The sequence below is a fragment of the Chelonia mydas genome, chromosome 13 (genome assembly GCF_015237465.2).
Source record: "Chelonia mydas isolate rCheMyd1 chromosome 13, rCheMyd1.pri.v2, whole genome shotgun sequence".
Lineage (NCBI taxonomy): Eukaryota > Metazoa > Chordata > Testudines > Cheloniidae > Chelonia > Chelonia mydas.
Genome location: NC_051253.2, coordinates 6,418,233 through 6,442,233, shown reverse-complemented (window position 1 = coordinate 6,442,233; position 24,001 = coordinate 6,418,233). Strand labels below are relative to the sequence as shown.

The 24,001-nt window shown below is 44.5% G+C and overlaps 2 protein-coding genes across 12 annotated transcripts in view; one reads left to right on the top strand and one right to left on the bottom strand.

Annotated features, from left to right (window-relative positions):
• NKAIN4 (sodium/potassium transporting ATPase interacting 4) overlaps nucleotides 1–10,599 on the bottom strand; it is an 84,457-nt gene extending 73,858 nt beyond the window's left edge. Inside the window, exon 1 of one of the 3 annotated variants that reach the window (XM_007059813.4) lies at nucleotides 10,137–10,599. In XM_007059813.4, the coding sequence (XP_007059875.1) occupies nucleotides 10,137–10,190 (54 nt within the window). In that variant the 5' untranslated portion in view covers nucleotides 10,191–10,599. The remainder of the gene's footprint in view (nucleotides 1–10,136) is intronic. The other 2 variants (XM_037915695.2, XM_037915694.2) reach the window with 2 other exon arrangements.
• Nucleotides 10,600–22,732: 12,133 nt separating this feature from the next.
• ARFGAP1 (ADP ribosylation factor GTPase activating protein 1) overlaps nucleotides 22,733–24,001 on the top strand; it is a 32,444-nt gene continuing 31,175 nt past the window's right edge. For 2 of the 9 annotated variants that reach the window (XM_043527485.1, XM_043527481.1), the window contains exon 1: nucleotides 23,615–23,739. Coding sequence is in view for 3 of the 9 variants with exons in the window: in XM_043527483.1 (XP_043383418.1) it covers nucleotides 23,090–23,118 (29 nt within the window). In the remaining 6 variants the exon portion in view is untranslated. Of the gene's footprint in view, nucleotides 23,119–23,613; nucleotides 23,740–24,001 lie in introns of those variants that run through there. The other 7 variants (XM_043527483.1, XM_043527482.1, XM_043527478.1 and 4 more) reach the window with 7 other exon arrangements.

Sequence of the window (24,001 nt, the reverse complement as noted above, 5' to 3'; positions counted from 1 at the left end):
GCTTCAGACTAGAGATACTGCATGAATTCGTTTTGATTTCATTTATTTATTTTTTTAGATTTAAATAATTAAAAAATGTCCAAAAAGCATTCAGTACTCCCGTACAGATAACTGATTAACCAAAGCAATGAAACAGCTCATTTCTCCCTTCTTTTCTCCACCACAGGAAAATATCCTCAATCTTCTTGCAGAACCCTGTCAGATTAATGGTTTGCTGAGTGCCCAAAAGGTTAGCAACAGAACTGTGTGGAAGAGCGGGGGGGATGTTTCTTGTGGAAAATTTTGACAAACACCAAAACATTTTTCATTTTTGTCAAAAATTTTAGTGAAATTTTTAAACTTTTCATTAAAAAAAGAAAATGGAAAATATTGCAGGTTTTGACAACCACTTTTGGACAAGCGCTGCTGAATACTGACAAACCTTTGTTTTTTTTTACCAGAAATGTTGTTTGGGTTTCAGACAGAAAAAATCCAAAATTTTTGAGGAAAGCAGGCACTTTCTGTGTAATAAAAACAGGACGTTCGGGGCTCGCCCACCACTCCCCACAGGGCTCGCCAGAGCCACCCCCAACCACGACTTGGGCTGAATCCCTGAGCCCTGTGCCGCCTGCGGCTGGGGCTCGGCTGAGCACCCGAGCCCCTGCTGGAGCTGAGAGACCCCCCTGAGCCCCATGCCACTCACGGCTGGGGCTGAACCCTGTGCCACCTGGGGTTGAGGCTGACCCCTAAGCCCTGTGGCCTGGCACCTTGCGTTGCCACCCCGCTCCAACATTCCTCTGCGTCCCCCTCGGGGGACGCACCCAGCTGGTTTTATAAACAGGGCATTTGTTCATTTGATCTTGCCAACTGATCCGCTGGCAAGAGCAAACGGGACAAATGCCAGTTTTTGTCAAAAAGTTGGGATGTACGGGTCAGGGCTTAAAAAAGGGACTGTCCCAGCCAAAACAGGACATATGGTCACTCTATTTCTGTGGAAATGTTCATTTTGTCAATAACCCAGTGTTCTACCAAAAAACATTTAGACAGAAAATTTTCAACCAGCACTAGTCGTCCTGTTTGGACTATTTTGGACCATGTGGTGAGCGGGACAAGTTCCAGAGTCTGAGGCAGGTAATGCCCTGTCCCCACCTTCTCTTTTATAAGAAGGCAGAACAAATTTCATTGATCACAACTGCGGTGGTACATCAGTGGGGAATAGGCATGTCCCATGTCATTGAGGATTTGATAGGTCATGAACAACACCTTAAACTATCCCTACTGCAGTGGAGTTACTCTAGATTTACCCTGATGTAGCAGAAATGAGAATCAGGCCTTTTGCTCTCTAGTTTTATCCTTCCAAGATCTCCTGTTTGACAGTCCCCTGCAGCAGGTTCTTGGAAATGCTGCCTTTTACACCCCAGTAAAAAAGTACTTATTCTCCTTATGTAACACAGACTGGAACAACCTCAGCTCTGCTTGTGCGATGTCACTGGGCTACACTGGATGTTCTCTTGAGCTGAACGCCCCATTTCCAGGGGAATTCCATCTGAGCCAGCGCCCAGACACAGCACAGAGGAAAGGGGTTCAACCCTGGGATAGCAACAGACCCTTGTCCGTTCTTACGGAAAATAAAAGAAAGTAAACCACAAAGCAGAGAACAGATCTGTAGAGATGAACTACACCTCAAGGCTTGTATGATACATTTCAGGGATGGAGGGGTGGGAAAGAGAATGAACAATACCGGAGTTGCTCCACTCCTCACAGACATATTTCACCATTCCGGACCTACATAATAATGCTCTCTCCAATGCAGCTAGAGGGGCTCCTCGTCTTTGTTATTTGGACTCATCTTTTCCTTACGCTGTCAGCAGAAATGGAAGCGTGGTAATCTGCTGCCACTGGGACCCGCTATTTTCCCCTCCAGGATCACCTTGTGCTGTTGTATTCACGTGCCACCTGCCCATGTAGCAGTTAATCAAGATCAAGAGTTATGAAGAACACTGCATAGCATATGGGGTAACTGGACAGAGCATGGGAAAGAGGTCAAATGAGAAAATGGAGAGGTGCAAGGCGCAGCCTGTTTGCATCTAACGCACCACTGAGTAGGCATTGTCTTTTTATTTTCTCTCTCTCTCTCTCTCTCTCTCTCTTTTGGGGGGCGGGGGCAGGACAGTTTATAAATAAAATCCATCAGTAAGGCTGGATTAAGAGGCAAAATCTATAAAATCTGTGCCCTGGAGGCATAGCGGCCCATTGGAAGAAACAAGTGAGAAGCAGAGCAGCAGGCTGTGGCCAGGCAAGGCTGTGGCTATTGCCAGCCATACACCCCTGAGGTGGGATGGATTTTATCAGCAGGGCCTCAGAGGTGGGAGGAAAAATGAGAGCCACTGGGGGAAAGTCAGCCGGGGGGCGGGGGGGGGGAAGTTTTGGGTGGATCCAGGTCCCAAATAACCTCAATGGATTTATAGGCCAAACCTGAGGTGAGGTTCTCTTTATCTGTTACTTATAACTGACCCAGTTTTGCAGCCCTTTACGCTGAGTATCACACTACTCATGGGGGTAACCCTGTTGAGTTCAATGAGATTATCTGTTTGAGTAATTACTTCTCAATGTGAGTAAGGGTGACAGAAACAAGCCCAGTGCAAAGAAAGGCCAAGTCCCGGTCTGTTGGCAGAGCTGTGCCATAAAGGCTCAAATGTACGGAGAGAAGGGAGAGATGAAAGGTAGAGCACAGGGGTGATATAAACCGGAAAACCTAAACAAGGGGCAGCTAAAAAGTGCAGGAAATATGGTGATATAGGAAAATACCCATGAAGTTGCATCTCCAGTGATCTCATCCCCGTGGCAAAGTAAAATTTAAAGAAATCAGATAAGGCACCTAGAGTGAAAACAGCAGGAGAGAGAAGTTGTTTGAGTCTGAAGAGGATATTCTTGTGTTTGGCCAGCTCTGGCTTTTTTTCCCACTCAGTGCAGCAAGGCGAACCGTACTATATACCACCAGTGGATTTAATCACATGATAGATGTAGTCCCAAATGAAAGTTCTTGATTTAGTTATAAATCTGTCACGACTGGTTGGATTATGTGTAGGGACCTACCAAATTCATGGTCCATTTTGGTCAATTTCATGGTCACAGGTTTTTAAAAATCGTAAATTTCATGATTTCAGCTATTTAAATCTGAAATTTAACAGTGTTGTAATTGTAGGGGTCCTGACCCGAAAAAGGAGCTTTTGGGGGGTTGCAAAGTTATTGTGTGTGGGGGGGGGAGGGGTTGCGGTACTGCCACCCTTACTTCTGCGCTGCTGCTGCCGGTGATGCTGCCTTCAGAGCTGGGCAGCTGGAGAGCGACGGCTGCTGGCCGGGAGCCCAGCTCTGAAGGCAGAGCCACCGCCAGCAGCAGGGCAGAAGTAAGGGTGGCAGGGTGTGGTCTTGCCATCCTTACTTTTGCGCTGCTGCTGGCGGTGGGTCTGCCTTCAGAACTGGGCGCCCGGCCAACTGCTGCCGCTCTCCAGCCGCCCAGCTCTAAAGGCAGCACAGAAGTAAGGGTGGCAATACCGTGACCCCCTTAAAATCACCTTGTGACCCCCCTGAAACTCCCTTTTGGGTCAGGACCCCAATGGTCTCCCCCATGAAATCTCTATAGTATAGGGTAAGAGCACACAAAAGACCAGACTTCACGGGGGGAGACCAGGTTTCACAGTCCGTGATGCGTTTTTCACAGCCGTGAATTTGGCTGGGCCCTAATTATGTGGGATGAAATTCAGTTAGCAAAATAACAGTACAATCCAATTACACACATCCCCAGAATATAGTATAAACCACATCACAACATCACATCCATCAGCCACAGCGGCAGAAGTCAAAGAAGAATTTCTGATGTGAATTATTTGTGTTTCCAACCCATTTAAAATGTACAAGAAGATCACCAGACCAAGCTTGTGCAAAAACACTTTAGGAAAAAGAGGTTGAAGGGTGGAGAGAATTGTTTTTATTTTGGACCTTCCCAGATTTCAGTCATGGTCTGAAACCTCGGAATGGGTTGGTTCAGAGAACACAAAAGCACAGGATTCCTGCGAGTCGCTGGCAATCTACTGCCACAATGGAAAGTATGAATCTGGATTGTCTGAGCAGTGTGAACGCTGGATGCAAGCACCTTTGAAATACCAAATCTTGTACAAGAAACGCTGCCCTTGTGCTGCTCTCCCGCTTTGCAGTGGAACGCCCTGTCTGAATCATTACTGACGAGAACTGCTTGGAGAACTGTGCTTTTCTCCACAGAAAATTTTGACCTTTTTGTCAAAAAGCAAACCAACTAAAACTGGACACATTTTCAGCCAAAACGTTTTTGGGATTTTGATGAAAACTCAAAATTGTCCATGGAAAGCAAACACTTTCCATGGTGACATTCATTTAGTCAAAACCTCAGTTTTCCACCAAAGACCAGTTTCAGTGAAAATTTTTACACCAAGCCCGTTATTGCAACAGCCTTAACTTTACTTTGCCCGGCACTCGCACTCAGGAAACAGCTTCTGTTTAATAGGGCTATTATACTTATTGTATAATTTGTGGCAGTGCTTCAGGACCACAGATGGGGACCAGGGCCCCATTGTGCTAGGAGCTGTACAAACATAACAAGAAGACAGCCCCTGCTTTGAAGCATTTACAATCTAAGTATAAGATGAGAGACAACAGATGAAGGTGATCAAAAGATGGGGGAGCACAAGGTAACAGTGAGATGATTCTGATCAGTATGATAAGAAGTGGGCGCACTGCTGACTTGGGCACCTGCTTTTGTTTTAACTACTCTGAGTTCAAATCTGTCAGTTAGGCACAGCACAGCATTAGCGACTGTGTGAAACCATCCCTTCCAATCCTACACGTCTATGATTCTACGACACCACCCTGGCGGAGCCTCAGGCAGCATACAGTACCTCTTCAGGGGATGTATCTAACTCTCCCAGCAGTGCCGTCTCTGCTCCATGGGCTGGTCTGGGAGGGCAAAGGTGAGAATGTCCCTGCCGCCTCCTCCCACACAACTTTGGCATGCTGGGCACCCCCAGAGAATATCGAGGGAGCAATCCCTGCACTTCCAAAAGTTCAGGGAATGTACTTCTGCTTGGCTCTTAACCAGGCTATGCAAAGTGCAGGGGAAGGCTCCTTATACCCTCTCCCTAACCCCAATCATGCAGAGGCCAGGCAGAGTCTAATATTTGATTGCTATTCAGTGCAGACAGTGTGCTTGGGACTGTAGGACATCAGAGAGATAGTTCCTGCCCCAAGAAGCATATGGATTACAACTGACAGGCTGGTATGAACTTCCCCAAAGTTTTGGGGTGCTTGGTTCAGCTCAATATATAAAGAGGGGCCAAGAGCCAGCTGCAAAGTTGGGACCGGTATGTGAATCCAAATTTTGCCCCTATTGGAGATTGAGAGTGGGTGGATCTAAAATCAGTATCCAGGTCTGTTGCTACCTTTAATGTAGGGAATGGAGTGGGAAGTTTATACATTTTATAAACTTTACATATTTTATATGTTCATTCATTTTTGGCCATATTCTGTTCTGATTTATACCCCGTGCAATCCCAAAGGCCTATGTACCTTTTTAAAAATTGTCCAGTGTTTTAGTTTATCAACTTTCTGCTAGATCAAGATGACATGGCCATGTTAGTCATTAGAGAAGGTAGCTAGAGAAGGATCTATACTAATTTCAGATAGTTTCCAGAATTGATCACCCACTTCTGTAAGACATTAAAAAGACATTGTCAGAAAAGGGGGTGAGAGGGGGGAGAGAGACAGAGAGAAGAAATAAATACATGGATATCATTACTTTTGGTTTGTTTCTGTGAGTAGAAATTCTGAGTGGGCTCCTCTCTCACTGTTAATATGAAATGTTTGTCATTTTTTCCATATAGAGCCTCTGAGAAGAAGGGGTTCTAAATGTATCTGTAAAATTGCCTCCAGGTTTATGCTTGGTATCCATACTCCCAACCCATGGACTGAATTTAAACAACAATTATTTAATTTATTGGGATGGATTATGGGGAGGGAGGGAATTTTTCCATGCCTGGTCTGGTTGAAATAAATTCAGATGGCACCTTCAGTACACACAATCACTTATTACTCTAAGAAATATACGATTGTGAACAATCTGCTTACTGGCAGGAAGGAAGGACTGGATCACCAGTTATTAAAATGTTTCCTGTCTGGAACCTAGCAACTGTCCATGGTTTCTTGCTGGGACCCACCAATCCCACAATATTTTGGGGGTCCAGAGTGATGCACTCTGCAGTATTCTACATAGATTGTGAAATCCTGCACTAGAAATCTTTTCTATCATTAATTTCTATACTGCACATTTCTCTAACACACTTAACAGGGATGGAGTCCAGGTACCACTCCCTCACTGAGAAAAGATACAACCTGTTTAGGTTTTGCTTAAGCTTTCTCTAATATTCTTATTTCAACAAAGATTCATGGGGGAGGGAGGGGGAGTCCATTCAGGTAACATCAGTTTCTGAGTTAAAGTGATGTAAAGACAATAAAACCAGTTGTGTCCATCCATCCTTAATTCACACTACTGGGCCCTTACAGTGTGAATTAAAAGGACAGATTGCCAGTCCTAGAACCAACTCCTCCCTTGACAGGCACAGTGATGGAGACCAAAGATACTGCCTTGTGGTTTTCTGCTGGCAGGTCTGGGGCACCATGCTGTGGGAGTAACTATGCTCTGTGTCCAGGGCACAAATGTATTACAGGGTAGGTGTATTAATAGCTAGCTGTCAACCTACTGAATATGGGTTCCCCCTTAGGAATGTGGGGGGGCAGGCTGCATGTTAGCTGAGCCCACTTCATACAATTCTCTTCTATGCACTATGGTCCTGATTTAGCAACACACATGTGCTTACCGTTAAGCTTGTGCTTAAGTTCCATTGAAGGCCACGCTGGATCATGACCAGTGGTGCTACCTTGCCCTGCTGCATGCATAGGGGTGGCAGGGAAGAAGAGCACGAGAAGAGCTCTTTCTTTCACTATGCTCACCAGCACAGAGCCACGAAGGAGCAAAACCTTAATTTGGAGCCTTCAGGTGGACGACAGTTTAAGATTAGAGTTAGTCAAATTATTCATTACAAATGTAGCTTCTTTCTGATCAGCGAATCAGCTGAGACTCAATCCTGATTCTCTTCAAACATATTCATTAGCTTGCTCTATATAATTTAAACAAAGAGTTTGCAGCCTGTGCATTGCTGGTGATCTATTTGGTATTCATGTGGTGTAGCTGATCACCTAATTCACATGTTGTTGCTTCTGCTGTCCAGTTGGCTGACAAACATTTTTAATCAGGAGAACAACAAAGAACAATGATTAATATACTAAGATATTTTATTTTTTCAGGCATACATTTGTGCTATAATTTTTGAACATTTCAGGATCTGTGAACACTTCCATCCACAACTGGCAGTTATCCAACTTACTTGCACATAAGCAGTAATAGGACTTCCACAAGCCACTGCAAATTGAACTCTTGCTTTTCTTGTATTTATTATTTATAAAAACTCCCAATAAAGTCAGTTATTGCACTAGAGAAATATATAATAGAATATGCAGTTTCCAAACAAAGTAGTATAAAAGCATTCAATTAAGGTTTGAAGTACCAGGGGTGAAATTCTTACCCCACTGATGTCAATGGCAAAACTCTCATTGACTTCGGTAGAGCCAGGATTTCACCCCAGGACTTTTGTTGTGGGAAGCACAGTGTCTGGAAGTACTAAAGGAAGAATAAAGAGAGATCAAAATAGCAAGTGAAATAGAACAGGGACATGCAACGATCAAAGAAAGTTCACATCTTTATAATTTATTAATGATGATGGTCTGATCGCTTCTGGTTTTTGTATTAATTGATTCCATTATGTACAGTATCTCATTCTATTGCAGCTCACTTAGCTATATTGCTGTATAAATGAGGTGACAATTTACACACAAGGAGAGCTGGAAATGTAGCAGGAAAAGGTCTCACACTTCCCCCAGTAACTTACTGGGAGTTTAGCCAACAACTCATGACCACACGCTCATCCTGCTTTGAGCAGGGGGTTGGAGTAGATGACCTCGTGAGGTCCCTTCCAACCCTGATATTCTATGATTCTATGATCAGGACAGAGCTTCAGGAATTTCCTCCCCATACTTTACATTTTTCATCTCTACCAATTTACCAAGGCAAGTACCATGGGCAATCACCAAGACAGAGGCATCCAAACCTGCTTAAGAATGGGCAAAGAAGCTGCTTCTTTTTTGCAAGGAGGAGGGTCCTAAGGAAAAAAAATGCTCAGGGTTCTTTGTTCCAGTATCCTGGATACCAGAAAACTCCCACGCTTGTCAAAAATAAGAGCAGCACCAGCCGTTGTTTTTTTTTTTAAAGCAGGCCGATACACTGCTGGATTTAAGAGACAATTAGGTGTTCAAACACTAATTTATTCAAATGTTAACATGGTTACAGTCTCTTTCTTCTGTATGGAATGGGTGAAAAATTACAGGGAAGAACACACACCCCAAAAGACTAAATACTCACTGCTGTCATTATCATCATAAAACGTGTCTAGTAATATGCTTCATTCAAACAACAGAACCTCATTCCTTGTTTTATTTATCCACAAGTCAAATCTTATATCTCTTGGTTAGGCTAGTCACAATGAATAGCCTAAACTTCACTCTCCGCACCCAAATTTTAGACCAATGGTTTAGGTTTTAAAAACTAGCAGCTTCCAGTTTCTGCTAAATGAGAGATTCTTTCCTCCACAGAACTGTCCCTTCAGGGAAAATAAATTACAGTTACGGTAAACAATTCCAAAACACAGGTTTAGATAGAGTACTCAGTGGCACTAATTTACTACGGAGTTTAAAATCAACTGGCTCCTTTCCTCAACAAGATCTAGAGATTATGCTCCAAAATAAAACAAATTTTGAAAAAATGCACTTCCCAATGTAATAAAGGAATGGCATTTCCTTTTTAAGGCAAGAGAAACCCTGGAGCCTATTAGCAATTGACATGGGGAACCTCCAGATACAAGCTAGATGCACAGACAATCATAAAACAACCAGACCTTTGTTTATCACAGTTCAACATTGACATGTATGCAGATGTAACAGAAAGCCATGATGTATGAAAACCAGTATTTCAGACGTTAAGGGAGTTTGCTTCTGATTATATATATTTGTACAATTAATGAGGAGAATGTTTTAAATAAGTAGTTTTAAACATGCATGAACACATACAATCAGTGAAGAAGTGCATATTAAATTAATCTTTCATTGCAGCCTTATATATTAGTACCTTTGGCCTCTTTGATATCTTGATTATTTCAGCACTTTTCAACTTTTTGCTATTGCTGCTGATCATTATGAGAATTCTCGACTTTTAACATCAGGTTTAATTTTTTTTAAAGAAGGGTGACCTTACAAGTTCAAGACTTTTTTTTAAAGGTTCCCCCCCCCATTTTAAATAAACAAATAAAATAATGAAGTCACCCCAGAAAAGAAGAGTCACTGGCAATTCCGGATTACATCCGGACTCCCCCACTCCTTTCAAAATATAAATCGAAAGGCTGAAAGTTAAACGGGACCCAATTCTGTAACAAAATGAATCATTCTAATAAACAATTATTACGAAAGCGGCTGCGTGAGACTTCAATTTTCAATATACCTATCAAAGTTCGGGGAATCCCTAATTTTCTTAACAATGCAGTCTGAGAGTGGAGTTAGATCCCGGGAATCTTTTGTTCTGAGCCTGATGCCCCCCCCCCCCCCTTTCCCCCTCCCGGGTTTGTGCCTCGTCGCTCAATCAAAATGAGTTGCTTGCTCCCCTTCTGTTTGAGAAGCAGGGTTGATCCGGGCGCAGACAGACACAACAATCCCCCCCCCCCCACACACACACAAACACACTTCGCCTGTGGGTGTAGAGAATCGGTGCCAACTCGTGTCGATTCGGCTCCCGGATCAAGCTGGGCTGGAGCGGTCTGTAAAAGTTTCCCTGGATCTGCACCCTCCCGGTGGATAAGGGGTGGGGGGTGTGTGGCTGCGAAGGGGCTTCCCCACTGGGGTGGCTAGGAGCCCGGCTGATTGTCCCGGCGTGAGGAAGAGACACGAGGAAAGAACCGGCTACTCACCAGCTGTAAAGTGCAGAGGAAAATCAAGGTACAGCGCCCGGTGCAGCATCCCATCCTCCCCAAGCCCAGCGGGTCCCTCCAGCCGCTTGAAGCCGAAAGCACCAGACCGAGAAGCGGGGCTGATTCACTGGGATCTGCCCGCTACCATCTCCGGGTCCAACTGCCTTCAGCCTCATCCAGGGGCTGGGCAGCCCCCTCCGCCGTCTCTGCCAGCAGCCGGGCTGAGAGAGCAGCTGCCTCTCCCAGCCGTGAGGTCGTGGAGCAAGTGAAAGAGCCCCCTCCAGGGAACGGCTTGCGGGGGAGGGGGGCGGGAGTGTGGGGCCACATCTTAAAAAGGCAATGCCCGATAGAGGCTCTGATCCCGAATCTTTGCAGGCGGTGGGAGCCTTGCCATTGACGTCAATGGGTTTGGGATCAGGCCTTTGCAGCCAACTTGGGCGGCTGCAAAAACCCACCCTACACTTCTACTCCTCATGGGGCACCAGCGCCCACGCAGAAGCAGAGGATATACGGACAGACCCCCCCCCTTCTGCATGTACCACACATGCATACGATCATATGTGAGCAGAGCTCCGTAAATAGTGCAGGGCAATGAATTTACTGAGCCGGCTTCACCTCCTTTTCTCTTTGCAAGTTCTCTAAGAACAGGTGGCGGGTGTCTTAAATTTAGTCTTTATTTTGCTGTTTCTTCCAGCAAACGCGTTAACTAGAATATTTGTGACAGAAAAAAGGGGGTAACACAGTCACAGCAAAATTCATTTTAAAATGTACACACACATTCATGGATTTATTTTAGTATTTTTAGTATTTTAGCTTTGGGCATAAATCACATATGAATCATTAATAAGTAGAAGTTAGATGTCGAGAGGACTTAATGGGCCATATCTTACCTTGCACCAAGTTCTTCAATCAAAGCACATGCTCTGCTACATTCTGAGATATTCTAGATCTCTGTAAACTTATCCAGATATCTTTACACATGTCGCAGACACTGTTCCCTCTAAGCTGTGCGCGTGTGCACTCGCACACAGATCCTAAACCCTGCGCACACGGCGAAACACCGCGCACACAACAGTTTGCACAGAAGCACAACAATTTGCACAGAAGAAATTTGTTGTGCACACGGCCTGTCAAAAATTAGAGGGAACATTGGTCACAGATAATAATACGTAGCTCGTATATAGTGCTTTTCATCCATAGATCTCAAAATACTTTACAAAAGAGGTCAGTATCCTTATCCCCATTTTACAGGTGGGGAAACTGAGGCACAGAGCAGTGACATGACTTGCGCAAGGGCATCCAGCAGGTCAACGGCCAAGCTATGAGTAGAACCGAGGTCTCCTGAGTTCCAGAATAGGCCAGACAGCAAGTGGCAGAGCAAATCCCCAGAGATAGGTGCAACAATTCATATTGGGTTTTGCACAACCCCACATAAAAGCCAACTGCAAGCACAGTCTCTGTGGGAGGGCCTCCGGAGGAGAGGGAGCCATTGCTCTAACTTCCACTCCACCATAGCCCAAGGAGTGGGCCAGATACACCCCATGTTCGATGGCATGCTTCATGCTGCAAAGCACCTACACAACAGGATAATAATATCACACAAATAAGAGATGGGAAAGACCCATTTGATCATAATGAGGTACCTCCCCAGTTTCTGTTAAGCTAAATAGCAAAGTTTAGTGTACCACTCTGGACCTTCTCCTTCTCCCCCTGAAGTCATTAGGAGCATTGCCATTGGCTTCGCTGGGAACAGAATGTGACTTTGGCACCATGAATGATCAGTTGCATTTTTCCTTTAAATAAACGCAAAAGAGAACTTGTTGCAGTATGTCAGAATATGGTGGTAGCTGGGACATCATGATGCTGAAGAAACAAATGGCCCATTAAAGCATTCCTTGATTGTACTCAAGAAAAGTAGGATTATGCCCAAAGTGGTGAGAAAACCTCATATTAACTTCACTATTGTTATTCAAATCAGCAGCCATGAAAGAAATAAAAAAACAATCAAAGAAAAAAGTGTCTATAATACCTAAAACAAGAAGTCAGACCTCTAAATGGACACAAAGCCCATTGGTTCAGTGAAAGATACCAGTTTTTTGACCTGTTCACTGAATATAATCTGACATGCACCAATTAATGCAGTCTAACACAATGAAACACATTTTATTCCAGCTGAAACGAATATGCCTACAGAAAACACCAAATTACCTCGCCTGGAAGGCTCTGGATTTAAGGAGCTTTTGCTGTATTTATATTTGCTGGAAATGTTTGAAGGTTAGTTTTATTTTTATGGGTGCGGCAGGAACATTCTTTAGACCACGAATACAGAAGTCTCACGCTGCACTTTTGGGTCAGGCACCCTGGCATCAGAATGGAAAAATGCTACTTCAAAAACAACAGGAACAGGCTGGTATTATGCTGGTTTGAGTTAAATTCTCTGATATCAGCTGGCAACAGAGTGGAAAAGGTTGGACTGCTGCTGTGTCTACAAGAACCTCGCCTCTGTGTAATTTATTTCAGTTTCCTACTTTCTTTGTGTCAGCTCCTGTTTTTGAAAACTCCATGGGTGCAAATATTTTCAAACAAAATGATAACACAAAGGACCCATGGTGGAGAAATAGCAAAACATAGCAGGACTGAAATAATAAATAGCTTGCCACAGAAAGGATTCTTCTCCTACAGTTTTATCTTAATAAACTGAGAAAGGACAGAAAGGCGACTGTGCATCAATCAGGCCTTTTTACGCATCAGAAAACCATACTGAATCCCCAGAGGCTATTAAGAAGGGTAAAAAGACAACACGACGGTGAATATTTCTTGAGGGGAGATAGTTACACTTCCAGACCCTAATCCTGCAAACCCTTCCTGACTGAGGTAGTCCTTACTCTCACGTGATTAGTCCAATTGCCTACTACCTGAGACTTCAGTTTAGGAAGACACATAACTTTAAGCATGGGAATATCTCATTGATGTCTATGGGACTATTCACATGCTGAAAGTCAGACACATGCTTGTGTCTTGCTGAACTGGGTTGTGAGTGAATAAGGGTATGTAGGATTGGGCGCGTGTGACTTATTTATTCTAAAGACCAGCTCCTGCTCCCACTGTAGTCGATAGCAAAGCCCTTGTTGAGTTAAAAGGGGCCAGATCAGGTCTTTAGAAAGACCCTTTAAAACCACCCAAGAATGAAGAATGTTTGAACTTCTCCGTGTCCAGGGTTTTCAGCTCCCAAAGATGATCCCCCTCCTGAACTCCTGCTTGACAAAAAGTTCAGTGAGATTTCAGGAGGGATGTCAATATGATTTTTTTTCCTGATTGAGGAGTTAAGGATGTGGCTTGAAGGATTCTTAATATGAATATTGATTTTCTAAGGTCATGTGTCTTCTGAATTGTGGACTGGGTCATCCTTTTCCATAGTACAACCTCTGCAGGAGCCTAAGGCAGAAGAAAACCAGATAGGGAGTGGAGTTCCTCCCTGATTGTATGATCAGGGAATATGACTCTGAGCCACTGTCTATTGTCCTTCTCAGGGTTGCTTCTCTGGCCACAGCTGTCTCAGGGACCTCCTTGCACCCCTTCAAGGGGGATCCCTTGTCCAAAGAATGTGGCACAGACCAAGTGATAAGGCCCAGGCTGTACTTCCATCCAGGGGAGCTCCATGGGTCTGGAAAGGAGATGTATGTAACCCCAACCCAGCACAGAGATGCCCATTTCTCCCACATCCCTGTACAGATCATGACCTTAGGGAGAGCCCTCTGCAGCATCCTAGGAAAGGAGGGATGATTGTATAAAGGCAATTGAACTCTCTCCCCTTCCAAACAGGAGGGTTGAGATCCTCCTTTGGAGGGCCTGTCTATAAACCTAAGTTCTCCTATGCCCTCTCCCCCTTCACCATAGTAATCAAGCTCCTAGGATTCCCTCCACATACAGATCTTGGGGGCACAACTGGCCCCATGGTAGCATTTTTCTTGCCAGATAGATTTACACATGTTTTTTGATAGAAAGTTGCTCACATCATTCCCCAACTGACAGAACCTAACCTACAAAGGCCTAACCATGCTAAAACCATCACACAGAACCCATGCTAGATCAGCCCTTATTACATCAAGCACAGTTTGATAGAAATATGTGATCATGATTTCCCCAGGCAGGGCCCAACTTGCTCTCCTACATCCTAAAAAGACCTCCTTTGCAACAAATAATAGAGAGAAGAAGAAGGTGCCTCTCCTGTAGTGTATTTACTCCTGTTATTATTATCATCCAGGAGATCTCCAATCCACATCCATTTTTTGTTTTTATGTAATTTTCCTTTTGGATGTATTGTTATCCCCTAGTGCTGTGTCTATTGTTTTATTGTACTTCCATTTTTCATGGCCTGATGTGTGCATGACTCTAGAAAGTGTGCTTGTTTGAGCTGATTTTCAGCAGGCAAATAAAAGGTATTGCCAATCTCTCTGCCCCCCCTTTATTGCTTATCTCAGGAAGCTATATTTAGTGTGTCTGGAAGTGACGCTATGCCCCAACTTTCCTGAAACTCTATAAATCTGACACAGATGAGCCCAATTCAACAATTGTGCCATGCCCAGATCTCTTATTGAAGTCAGTAGGAGGAATATTGCCTGCTCAAGGACTTCAGGACATCCCCACTGTAGCCTGAGCAGATTGGGCTCTTCTGGCAGATCTTCCATTGGAACCAAAATCTGCTCTCCTCTCCTCTGCACCCTCATGAATACATCTCCGAAAAGAGAAGCCACAGTCAGAGCAGGGCTCAATGTTTCATGCTGTTTCTTTTCATATCTAATGACTAGACCCATTTAAAACAAGACAAATTACATTTGTGCTTTGACATCATCCTCTAACAACCCTGCACAATCTGTGAAATTTGCCATAACCAGTGCGTGAAATCTGTCATTTTCCCTCTGAGTCCTTGGGAAGCCTTGGACATGGTGGGGATGCTGCCGACAGTGCTACTTTGCATTTCCATAGCGCCTTCCATCCACAAACTGCCCCATGCTTCCGTAATATTAATCTCCTGAGCCTCACAGCATCCCCGTGAGGAAGGAAAGTGCGAGCACCCTCATTTCACAAAGGAAGAAACTGTAGCCCAGAGAGATTTAGGGCCCACATGTTCAAACGTGGACTCAGATGTTGGATACCTGAATGTCTGGATGCCCAACTCTATATACCAGAGGTCTGATGATCAGAGCTGCTGAACATCCACTGCTTTTGTTGACTTCAGCTGGAGCCATAGGTGCACAGCGCCTTGGAAAATCAGGCCCAAGGTCTGCAATCCCAGGTCCATTGACACTGATGGGCATTTTGCCATCAGCTTCAGTGGGACTAAGATTTCACCTTCAGTCTCTAAACTTGGGCAGCCAATAGAGGCCACTTTTGGAAATCCAGGCCCAAAGTCACACACGGATTCTGGACAGATCTGGGAATATAAATCCCAGGAAAGCAGATTTTAGTTCTGTGCTGTAGCCACAAGATTATCCTTCACCATCCCTTTGTACAGTGAAACTAGAGCCTTCCTTCATACGGTGAAGCTGGAGTTTGGTAAGATTCCCTTTAGCAGAATGATACCCACTAGCACAGCTACCACTGAGGTTCTCATTCCAAAGCTTTCCTCCCAGGGGTCTATATCTCAGTCAAGCCATTCCAATCCAGGCTATCATTTGGCATGCAAGGTCTCATCTCGGAAGCAGGGCCTTTTGGGGGTTTTGGAAAAGTGGCTTTTTGACTGTGTCCCGGACTGACTGGGAATCAAGATTGAATTGCACTTTCTCTGCTAGACATGGTGCCACCAGATTGGTGTTAAGTGTGTCACAATTGGGATTAAGATGGCACAGCCACTCCCCAGGCCATCCCTCTTCTGTGAGCAGAGGACTTTTTTCTAGTGATGTTATAGGTCCCCTTCCTGCAAAGAGCTCCATGTGGGTGCACAGGTCCATCCATGCAGAACTCCTGGCAGGATCACCAGTTTTCTCTTTTATAAAAATAATTTCAATATCTTTTGGAAATAGATTCAGCTATTTGTAAGTTACAGAAGGACTAAAGATACAACCTAAAGCAGTGATAATGTCCTGGTTGCATACACTTTTTTTCTTTATTCTTTTTATTCTCGTAAGCTAACATGGCCCTGGTTTTGTTTTCTTCCCCCCATTTTTCATGCTCTTTGGACCTGGTGTGACAAAGTGCTTAGAGCCCTCAACTCTCGCGGAAGTCAGTGGGAGTTGAAGATGCCCAGCAGTAGGCAGGAAGCACTGAGTGCTTTGCAAGATCATAACCTAGCACTGGAAATCAGTGAAAGGTGGTAGCCCAGCAGACTGGCATGGTGCGGCGTGTGAGCTTGCTAACTATGGAAAAACAGCATTTCAGGTAATTGAGCGGAGAGAGATGTTTAGCAGCATGTGGTCTGACTTTTTTATGTAATGGATTTTCTCACACCTTTTGCATCAAACATATTGCTGTGGCTACAGTGAAATCTAGATAGGGAGATCATGGTTTTCACAGAGCTCCCCCTCACCTATGAGACTACAGAATCCTGCATTCTGCTTTAATTTCTCTGTATCCCCCTTCTCGCTCCCTATGCCCTTCCCAATCATCTTGCCTTATTCCCATATCTGAGCTCGCTATAAGTGGGATATGCTGCCTAGCCCAGATCCACGGTTATGGCTAGGGAGTGCACAGTGCAACTCAAGAAGGGTGGTGAGGGATGGAGCACAAATGTGGCTTTAATCACCTTTGCACTCCCTCTCTCTTGAGCAGCTGTACGCAGGTCCAATGTCCTTAAATAAGTTAGAGCAACCTGAAGGCTGACCTAACTTGCTTCAAATGCAAATGGCCACAGGGACTGATACAGGCACCAGGGATTGCCAGGACACAAGGAAGTCCCAGCCACACTCTCTTTCCATTGGCCATGGCCCCTACAATATCAGCCATGTGGGCTCTTTGCCATTGTAGGATCTTCTTATGTGTCAATCAGGCACGCCTGTATTAGGTCCAGTGTTCATGTGCAGTGCAAATCAGTTGTGCCACAGGGGAGAAAATGGGCCTATATGTGTAAAGAAATATCTAATGAATGACAAGGCTTATGTCTCTATGATTCTCCTCCCCTCTTTTTCTGTGAAGAATTAAAAATAAGCTCTGTCTCTGTGTGTGTTTGTGTGTGTGTGTGAGAGAGAGTATAAAATGACTAATCTATGTCTCTTAGAAAAGCAGTCAATGCATAACACTTTTGATAAGGTCACACTGCAATTCCATGAAGGATTTGAGCATTCAAGGTGACTGCACAGGTATGGATCTGCAGATTAAAGGCTCCATAAATCCACATTGACACTATCGATGTTAATGGCTCTAAAAGACCTCTTGCAGCTGTTGTGTAAAAGATTGGTATGTGGTGTAAAAGGGATAATCATGCTGGTCCAGTAGACCAAGGATTAAAAACACAACATGCAGAATACATCACAGAGCCATGGCCTATACAGTGTTATTGGATTAATTTAAAAATAAAAGTACTGAGCTTCCAAGAATCACCGGACATGGGACAGCAGAGCCAGGCAGAGAAGATGTGTAGTGACAAAGTGTAGGTTCCGCCCTAAAAACTAAACTCAGGAATAGAGAGATTCCTGAAGGGAAAGATGTCAAAAAAATTCAGGAAGAGGTAAGGACTGGATTGGACTGGACTACAGTCCATGAAGTTGTGCTATTGGCTTCAGGGGGATGAAGATTCCACCCTAACACTTAGCATTTCTCCAGCACATTTTATCTGAGGACCTAAAACCTCTTTACAAATACTAATTAGTGAAGATTCGCAATCCATCTCTGGTACGCCATATGACTCCATCACCACAGTATCTGAGCACCTCACCATCTTTAGTGTATTTCTCCTCACAAAACCCTGGAAGGTAGGAAGCCGTAGTTCTCCTATTTTACAGATGAGGACTAAGGCCCAGATCCTCAAAGGTTTTTCGGCTCCTAACTTCCATTGATTTTAATCAAAGTTAGGAGCCTAAATACTTTTGAGAATCGGGGCCTCAATGACTTACCAAGGTTGACGAGGAAGACTGGAGTGGAACAGGGAATGGACCCCAGTTCTCCTGAGCCCTAGATTAGCATTCTAACCACTGGACTATCCTTCCTCTCCACTCCTCGCAAAACCCCCAAGCGGCAGGTGAGTTAAGTATTAATTTACTGAGGAGTAAGTGGAGGAATGGATGAGTTGTTAGGTGATTTGCCAAGCTCCAGAGTATATCAGTGCTATCTACTGCCCTCTATCTGCACCTCCAGCATCCAGAACTATCCAGGCATGAGGTGAGGGTAGAGTGAAGTGGGCTGTAACCCAAGAAAGCTTATGCTCTAATAAATTTGTTAGTCTCTAAGGTGCCACAAGTATTCCTGTTCTTTTTGAGGATACAGACTAACACGGCTGCTACTCTAAAGCCTGAATTCAGAATTTCCTGGATTTTGTCAGTTTAAGTGACCACATTCATGTTAGTTTAATATTTATACCACAGATCATAATTCTATTTGAACAGTGGTATTAAAGACCTCCATTATCCAATTATTTAATTTCCTAATTCATGTAATTTATATCCTGGAGGCTGAGAACTTTAAGTGACCCGTTGGAATGCTTTCGGATGTGCATCTTAAAACAGGGTTCTATCGACTCACAGATTTGCATTCCAACATTCCACTAAAAACACTACAGGTGCCTTCAAAGGCATGGCCTTGGGCGGGTATGAGGGAGTGCCAAAGGAGGGATTAATTCTGGCAAGAAAGCAAGCTGTCCCAGCTGACATCTGAACATCTCAGCTCATGCAATATGAGAAGCTGGCATGATTGCAGACACATTTCCAGCTGCAATTTCACTAGACAGTGTGACCAAGTGGTAATTCAGTGCAGCTGCCAAGTTCCATGGAGTATTGATATTAAATGACTGTTCCAGGGTTTCATGGAACAGTTGCATTTCTCAAATGATGTGAAAACATCTCGGGACAAAAGTAGGAGAGAGTTCTCTAATTCTGAGCCGTCCCTACGGCCACCCTTTTTTTGTGGGAGGTTCCCCTTTTTGTTTTATTTTTTTCTACCTGCAAAATATTATGGATGTTACTGTTCCATTTCAACAAACCACGTGTGATGTGGTGGAGAAAAGATCAAGGAAAATTTCCTTTTACAATGTGTATTGAAAGGGCATCTAAAGAAGTCACTAAAACAGTGTATGCAATTGTGTGTAGAGTGAGGAGTACGTATCTTAAGGCTCATGCGCATAGTGTAGCTGTCCAGGAAATGTACAATCATGAACCACAGTGTGCAAACACACACAAAAATACACACAATTTTCTGGAGTGTCTTGTACTAATATTTTCCTTTTGAATACTCTCTAAAGTTAAACAACAAGCTTGACAGCCACTGCATATTAAGGTAAATTAAGAAGCATCAGGCGGTGTCCTAGGCGCCAGACTGAAGGAGCGGGTGTATTTTTTCACAGGCGTTTATTTTTGAGTGATTGACTGCTCCTGAAATGTGCCAAATTGACAAGCACTGGACACTGAACTCCAAATGTCCAGAAGGCAGGTTCACTATAGGCAGCAGCAGTGCAAGCTTCCCCCTCCATTCCCCACCAGCAGGGTTCAGCCCAGCTGGAGCAACCACTGTTAGTCTCCATAACCCATTTAGGACCTGATTTTGCAATGTGTTCAGTGTCTTCAAGGCTCAGGTGATGAGCAGGATCAGCCCTTGGCCATTCTGATGACTTTGACTGGCATTGACATAAATTGTGATGTGTCTTGGTTGAGTGACTTTAAGCCTTCAAGAAGTGCAAAAGTCTCATGACTTTCCCAGAGTGCTTTATTGCTATGAAATGGATAATACAAGCTCTTAGCAGCTCTGGTTGATGATATCATCACTTATGCACTTACTGGCTATTATAGACAAAATTATCAGAAGACTCTAACTGTGTGTAATAATAGCTACCTGTTACATAAAAGCTCATACTTGATTTATGTGAACATGTGATTTCTAATTTTGTAATATTAGAAGTGTGAATCTATCTTGCCTAAAGCTGAGAACTTTCACACTTAACTCATGTCTGAAATTGGAAAATATGCATGGCCTAACTTTCAGATCAATGGGACTATCCAAGTGCTAATCCCTCCTAAAATTTCTGCTGATCCTGTCAGAAAGTGTCATTGGAGAAAGATAAAGGTCTGGATGTCCTAATAACTTGAACAGTAGGATAAACACAAGCATTAAAAGATAACAGTCCTGGGTTGTGTTGTGAATGGAGACAGGAATATGACTAGCCAGGATAGTGACCCTGAGTCACCAATGAATTTCCTGAAACTATTCAAACAGGTGTTCAAGAAGAGATTGATTATTCTCCTACCCCCTGTATACACTAAGTAAAACAGGACAAGTAATTCCCCACTGGTAGTAGCAATGTGGAATCTGTAAAGTAGATAAGGTTCTTGTGTTTTAAATGCCAGAGCCTTGTCTACACTACAGCTTCTGCTGTTGCTATTACTGGTAGGCTGCACAAGTCGATAATTATGGGTCCAGATTTTGCAAGTGTGGATACCACCCTAGGTAGTGATTTTCAACAAGCTGGCAGCGTCTCTAAGCAAGTATTTGAGACTAGAGGGAGTGACAAGGCAAGCTATATAGTACAATCAGAGAGAAGTAGTTATTCTGTTAAAGGCAAGTGAGATTTCTGCTGTAACTTCAGTGACAACGTGCTCTGTAATTTAATTATCTTACCGTACAAAGTCTGTAAGGCCCTGTGCATATGTATGGCACTATTTGCAAACATTAAATAATGGAATAATAATTAATAGATCTACTGAGGCTTCTTCAGATGGAAGATAACATTTAACATAGTTTATCTCTGTTATTTTCTCTCATGTAATATAATTAACATTAAACGCCTAAGGTCCCATTCCTGCAAAGACTTACACACATGAGTAATCCCAGTGAAATAATTGGGATCACTGAAGTGTATAAAGTTAACCATGTTATTAAGTCTTTGCAGGATCAGGGCCAAAAGTGCTTACTATCATTAGTGAGAGCATTAAGTGCCAATAACAAACTCAGCACTGTTCAAAACACAGACAAAAACACTGTAATTCATGTATTTATTTTAGGACAAGTCACTGTGTAATGCTTTCTAAGGGAAAATGGTATCTTCTTCCCAGAAGCAGGCCAATCTGGTGTAAATGAGCAGCTAGTTACCGATCATGGGGTAGGAGAGGGACTGAAGTTTTATTTCTAAGAAATGCTATTAGGAAATCATAGGGTACAGAGAAGACCAAAAAGAGCTCCAGGTCTCATCATATATCCTACCAGTAGTATTTGGAGGTTATTGAAGACATACAGGGAGCTAAAAAAGGGCCACGTTCTGTTATTATGATTTGATTATTATTGCTGCATAAGTTATAATTAATGACAATGCAAAACTTGAATGCCAAGGGAAATTAAAGAGAGAAAAGACCCATCAAAACTAGTATGAAAAATCTTCCAAAAGGAGTGCATTTTCCTTATATCTCCTTCTATCTTACAGTTTGTCCCTTGTCCTCACATTTTACTGTATTTGAAATTAGGCATGCTGATAAAAAAATATGGCTAACAGTGTTCCATATTGGCAGTCCAACTAATAGCCAATCAACCAAGGAAAGGGGGAAGATATAATTTAGGACATTTTTTCTGAATCCTACATGTTAATATTTTTAATGTTTTTGTACTAACACACTACAGATATCTGTCTCCATTTCAGAGATGGCGTTATTGGGGTTATGTACCTGTCCCAGATTCCAGGAACAGAGCAATGAAGACTTGCTAGGGAACTGCATTGATTCATTTGTATGCTGTGTAAGAGAGACTTTGCTGGCTTTGTCTCATTCCCACTGAATGAATGGGCCTGATCCTGTAACTCTCACTTACACAAGTACTTACTCCTACTTGTGATTTATCATGTTAGTGAAGACTTTTCCGTACTAGGAAGGGTTGCAATATTGCTACCATAGTGCAAATGTAAGCATCCAAAACTATTTATTGTTCCATGCAATTCATAAATCGTATCTTCTGTGAAAGAGCAGGGAATGCATTAACATGCTCCAGGTTATTAGTGGCAATTTTGATCCATCCAGCCAGGGCTGCCACTGGAAGATTCTGCAGCCCAGACAGTGTGTGAATGTTCATGTTTGGTAAATGAACCAAGAATAGAGACAGTGTTAATATCCCAGTTCTGCATCATCCATGACATATGAAAAATGTTGCACAACAGTGCTCCCTCGAGGCTGCAAGCATAAAGTATTGAATATGCAACACAAGCCCTGTCAGACACACTGCAGAATCAATGCTGATACCAATCAGTGGGCCCTGTACCAATTACAGAAATAGTATGATGAATACTCTAATTAGATTCTCATATAATGTGTATATAATGGGAACCTCATTTCACATTAGTTCATGTTACCAGAAAATAATGGCACTTATCAGAAGAGGTCACTTTGTCCTTAACTGGAAAAGCAAATTGTGCAGGTGGAATTTACTTTATGTTTCACTGCACACCTCCAATGTGCAGGTATTCAGGGTCCATTCTCTTCTTGTTGATGTAAGGGAGGGTTATGCATGTAGCCACCGTTCATAGTAATGAGAGTTATTCTTGTTCATCCTCCATGTAACCATGGCAGGACAACAGACGGCTTATTAAGTACCATGGCTGGAACAGGCATTGCACTGAAAAGGACCAGCATCTTGTCTCTCTGGGTTTCAAATGTAAATGTGAAAGGACTGCTCTGAAGGGTCTAAAGTCCCCGCTTAAAAAGAAAAGAGGGATAGTGTCAATGGGCTCTCAACATTTGGCTCCGACCTTTACAAATCAACGCCAGCCGCTTTCCTCATGTCATCAGCCCGCTACGTCATCACTTTTAGAGAGGATTTGGGGGTAACAATGGATGGAAATCACCTTCACACCTCCAGTAAAGTAAGTCGTGTGGCTTCAGACTACTCGCTGCCGGACCGGGATCCCCCCGGAGGCCGGACCCTGCAAGCCCGCCCGGGGCGAGGGGAGCGAGGAGGAGCCGCAGCGAGCTCAGAGCCCGGTCCGGAACCGGGCCCGCAACCCGGCACAATGTAGCCGGGACCATGGTCTCTGCTCCAGCGGGCTCTGTTCCTGTGTCTCCCTTCGGGTGACCAGATCTCCCCATGTTATAGGGACCGTCCAGATAGGTGGGGTGCATATCTTACATAGGTGCCTATTCCCCCCCCGATTTCTCACACGTGCTGTCTGGTCCCCTCACTCTCCCTGTCCCCCTCTGGGTGTCTGTCTGTGTTTGAGTGTCCCTCTCTGAGCCCGTGTCTCTCTGTCCGCCCATCGCTGTCCGTCTGCCTCTTCCTCCCGCCTTTGTCTGGGTGTCCCTGTCTGCGCGCGCCCCTCCGGCGTGTCCCCCCCCCCGCCCCATCCCGCAGGCCGGGCCCGAGGGGGTTAACCCCGTCCCCGTTCCCAGCATGCTTTGCAAACCTGCAACGTCGCCGGGGCCGGCGGCGGCTGCGCTGTGAGGAGCCGGGGGAGAGCGAAAGCCGGGGCCGCCCGCTGCCGCAGGAGGTACAGAGCCGGCCCCGGCCAGGGACCCCCCGGCCCCCGCCGCCCCCCCCCAGCCGGGGGACCCCGGCCCGCCGTGGGGCATGCCCGGCCTCCCCTTAGGATCCCCGGAGCCGCCCGCTTCCCCCCCGGCCTCCCTCGGGCCCCGGGTCGCCCCCCCCCCGTCCCCGGGGCTCCTTGGCCCTGGCCCCCCTTCAGCCCGATCCCGGCCCTGGCCTACCCCGCCCTCCCCCCCGAAGCCGGTCCCCCTCCCGGCCCTGGCCTA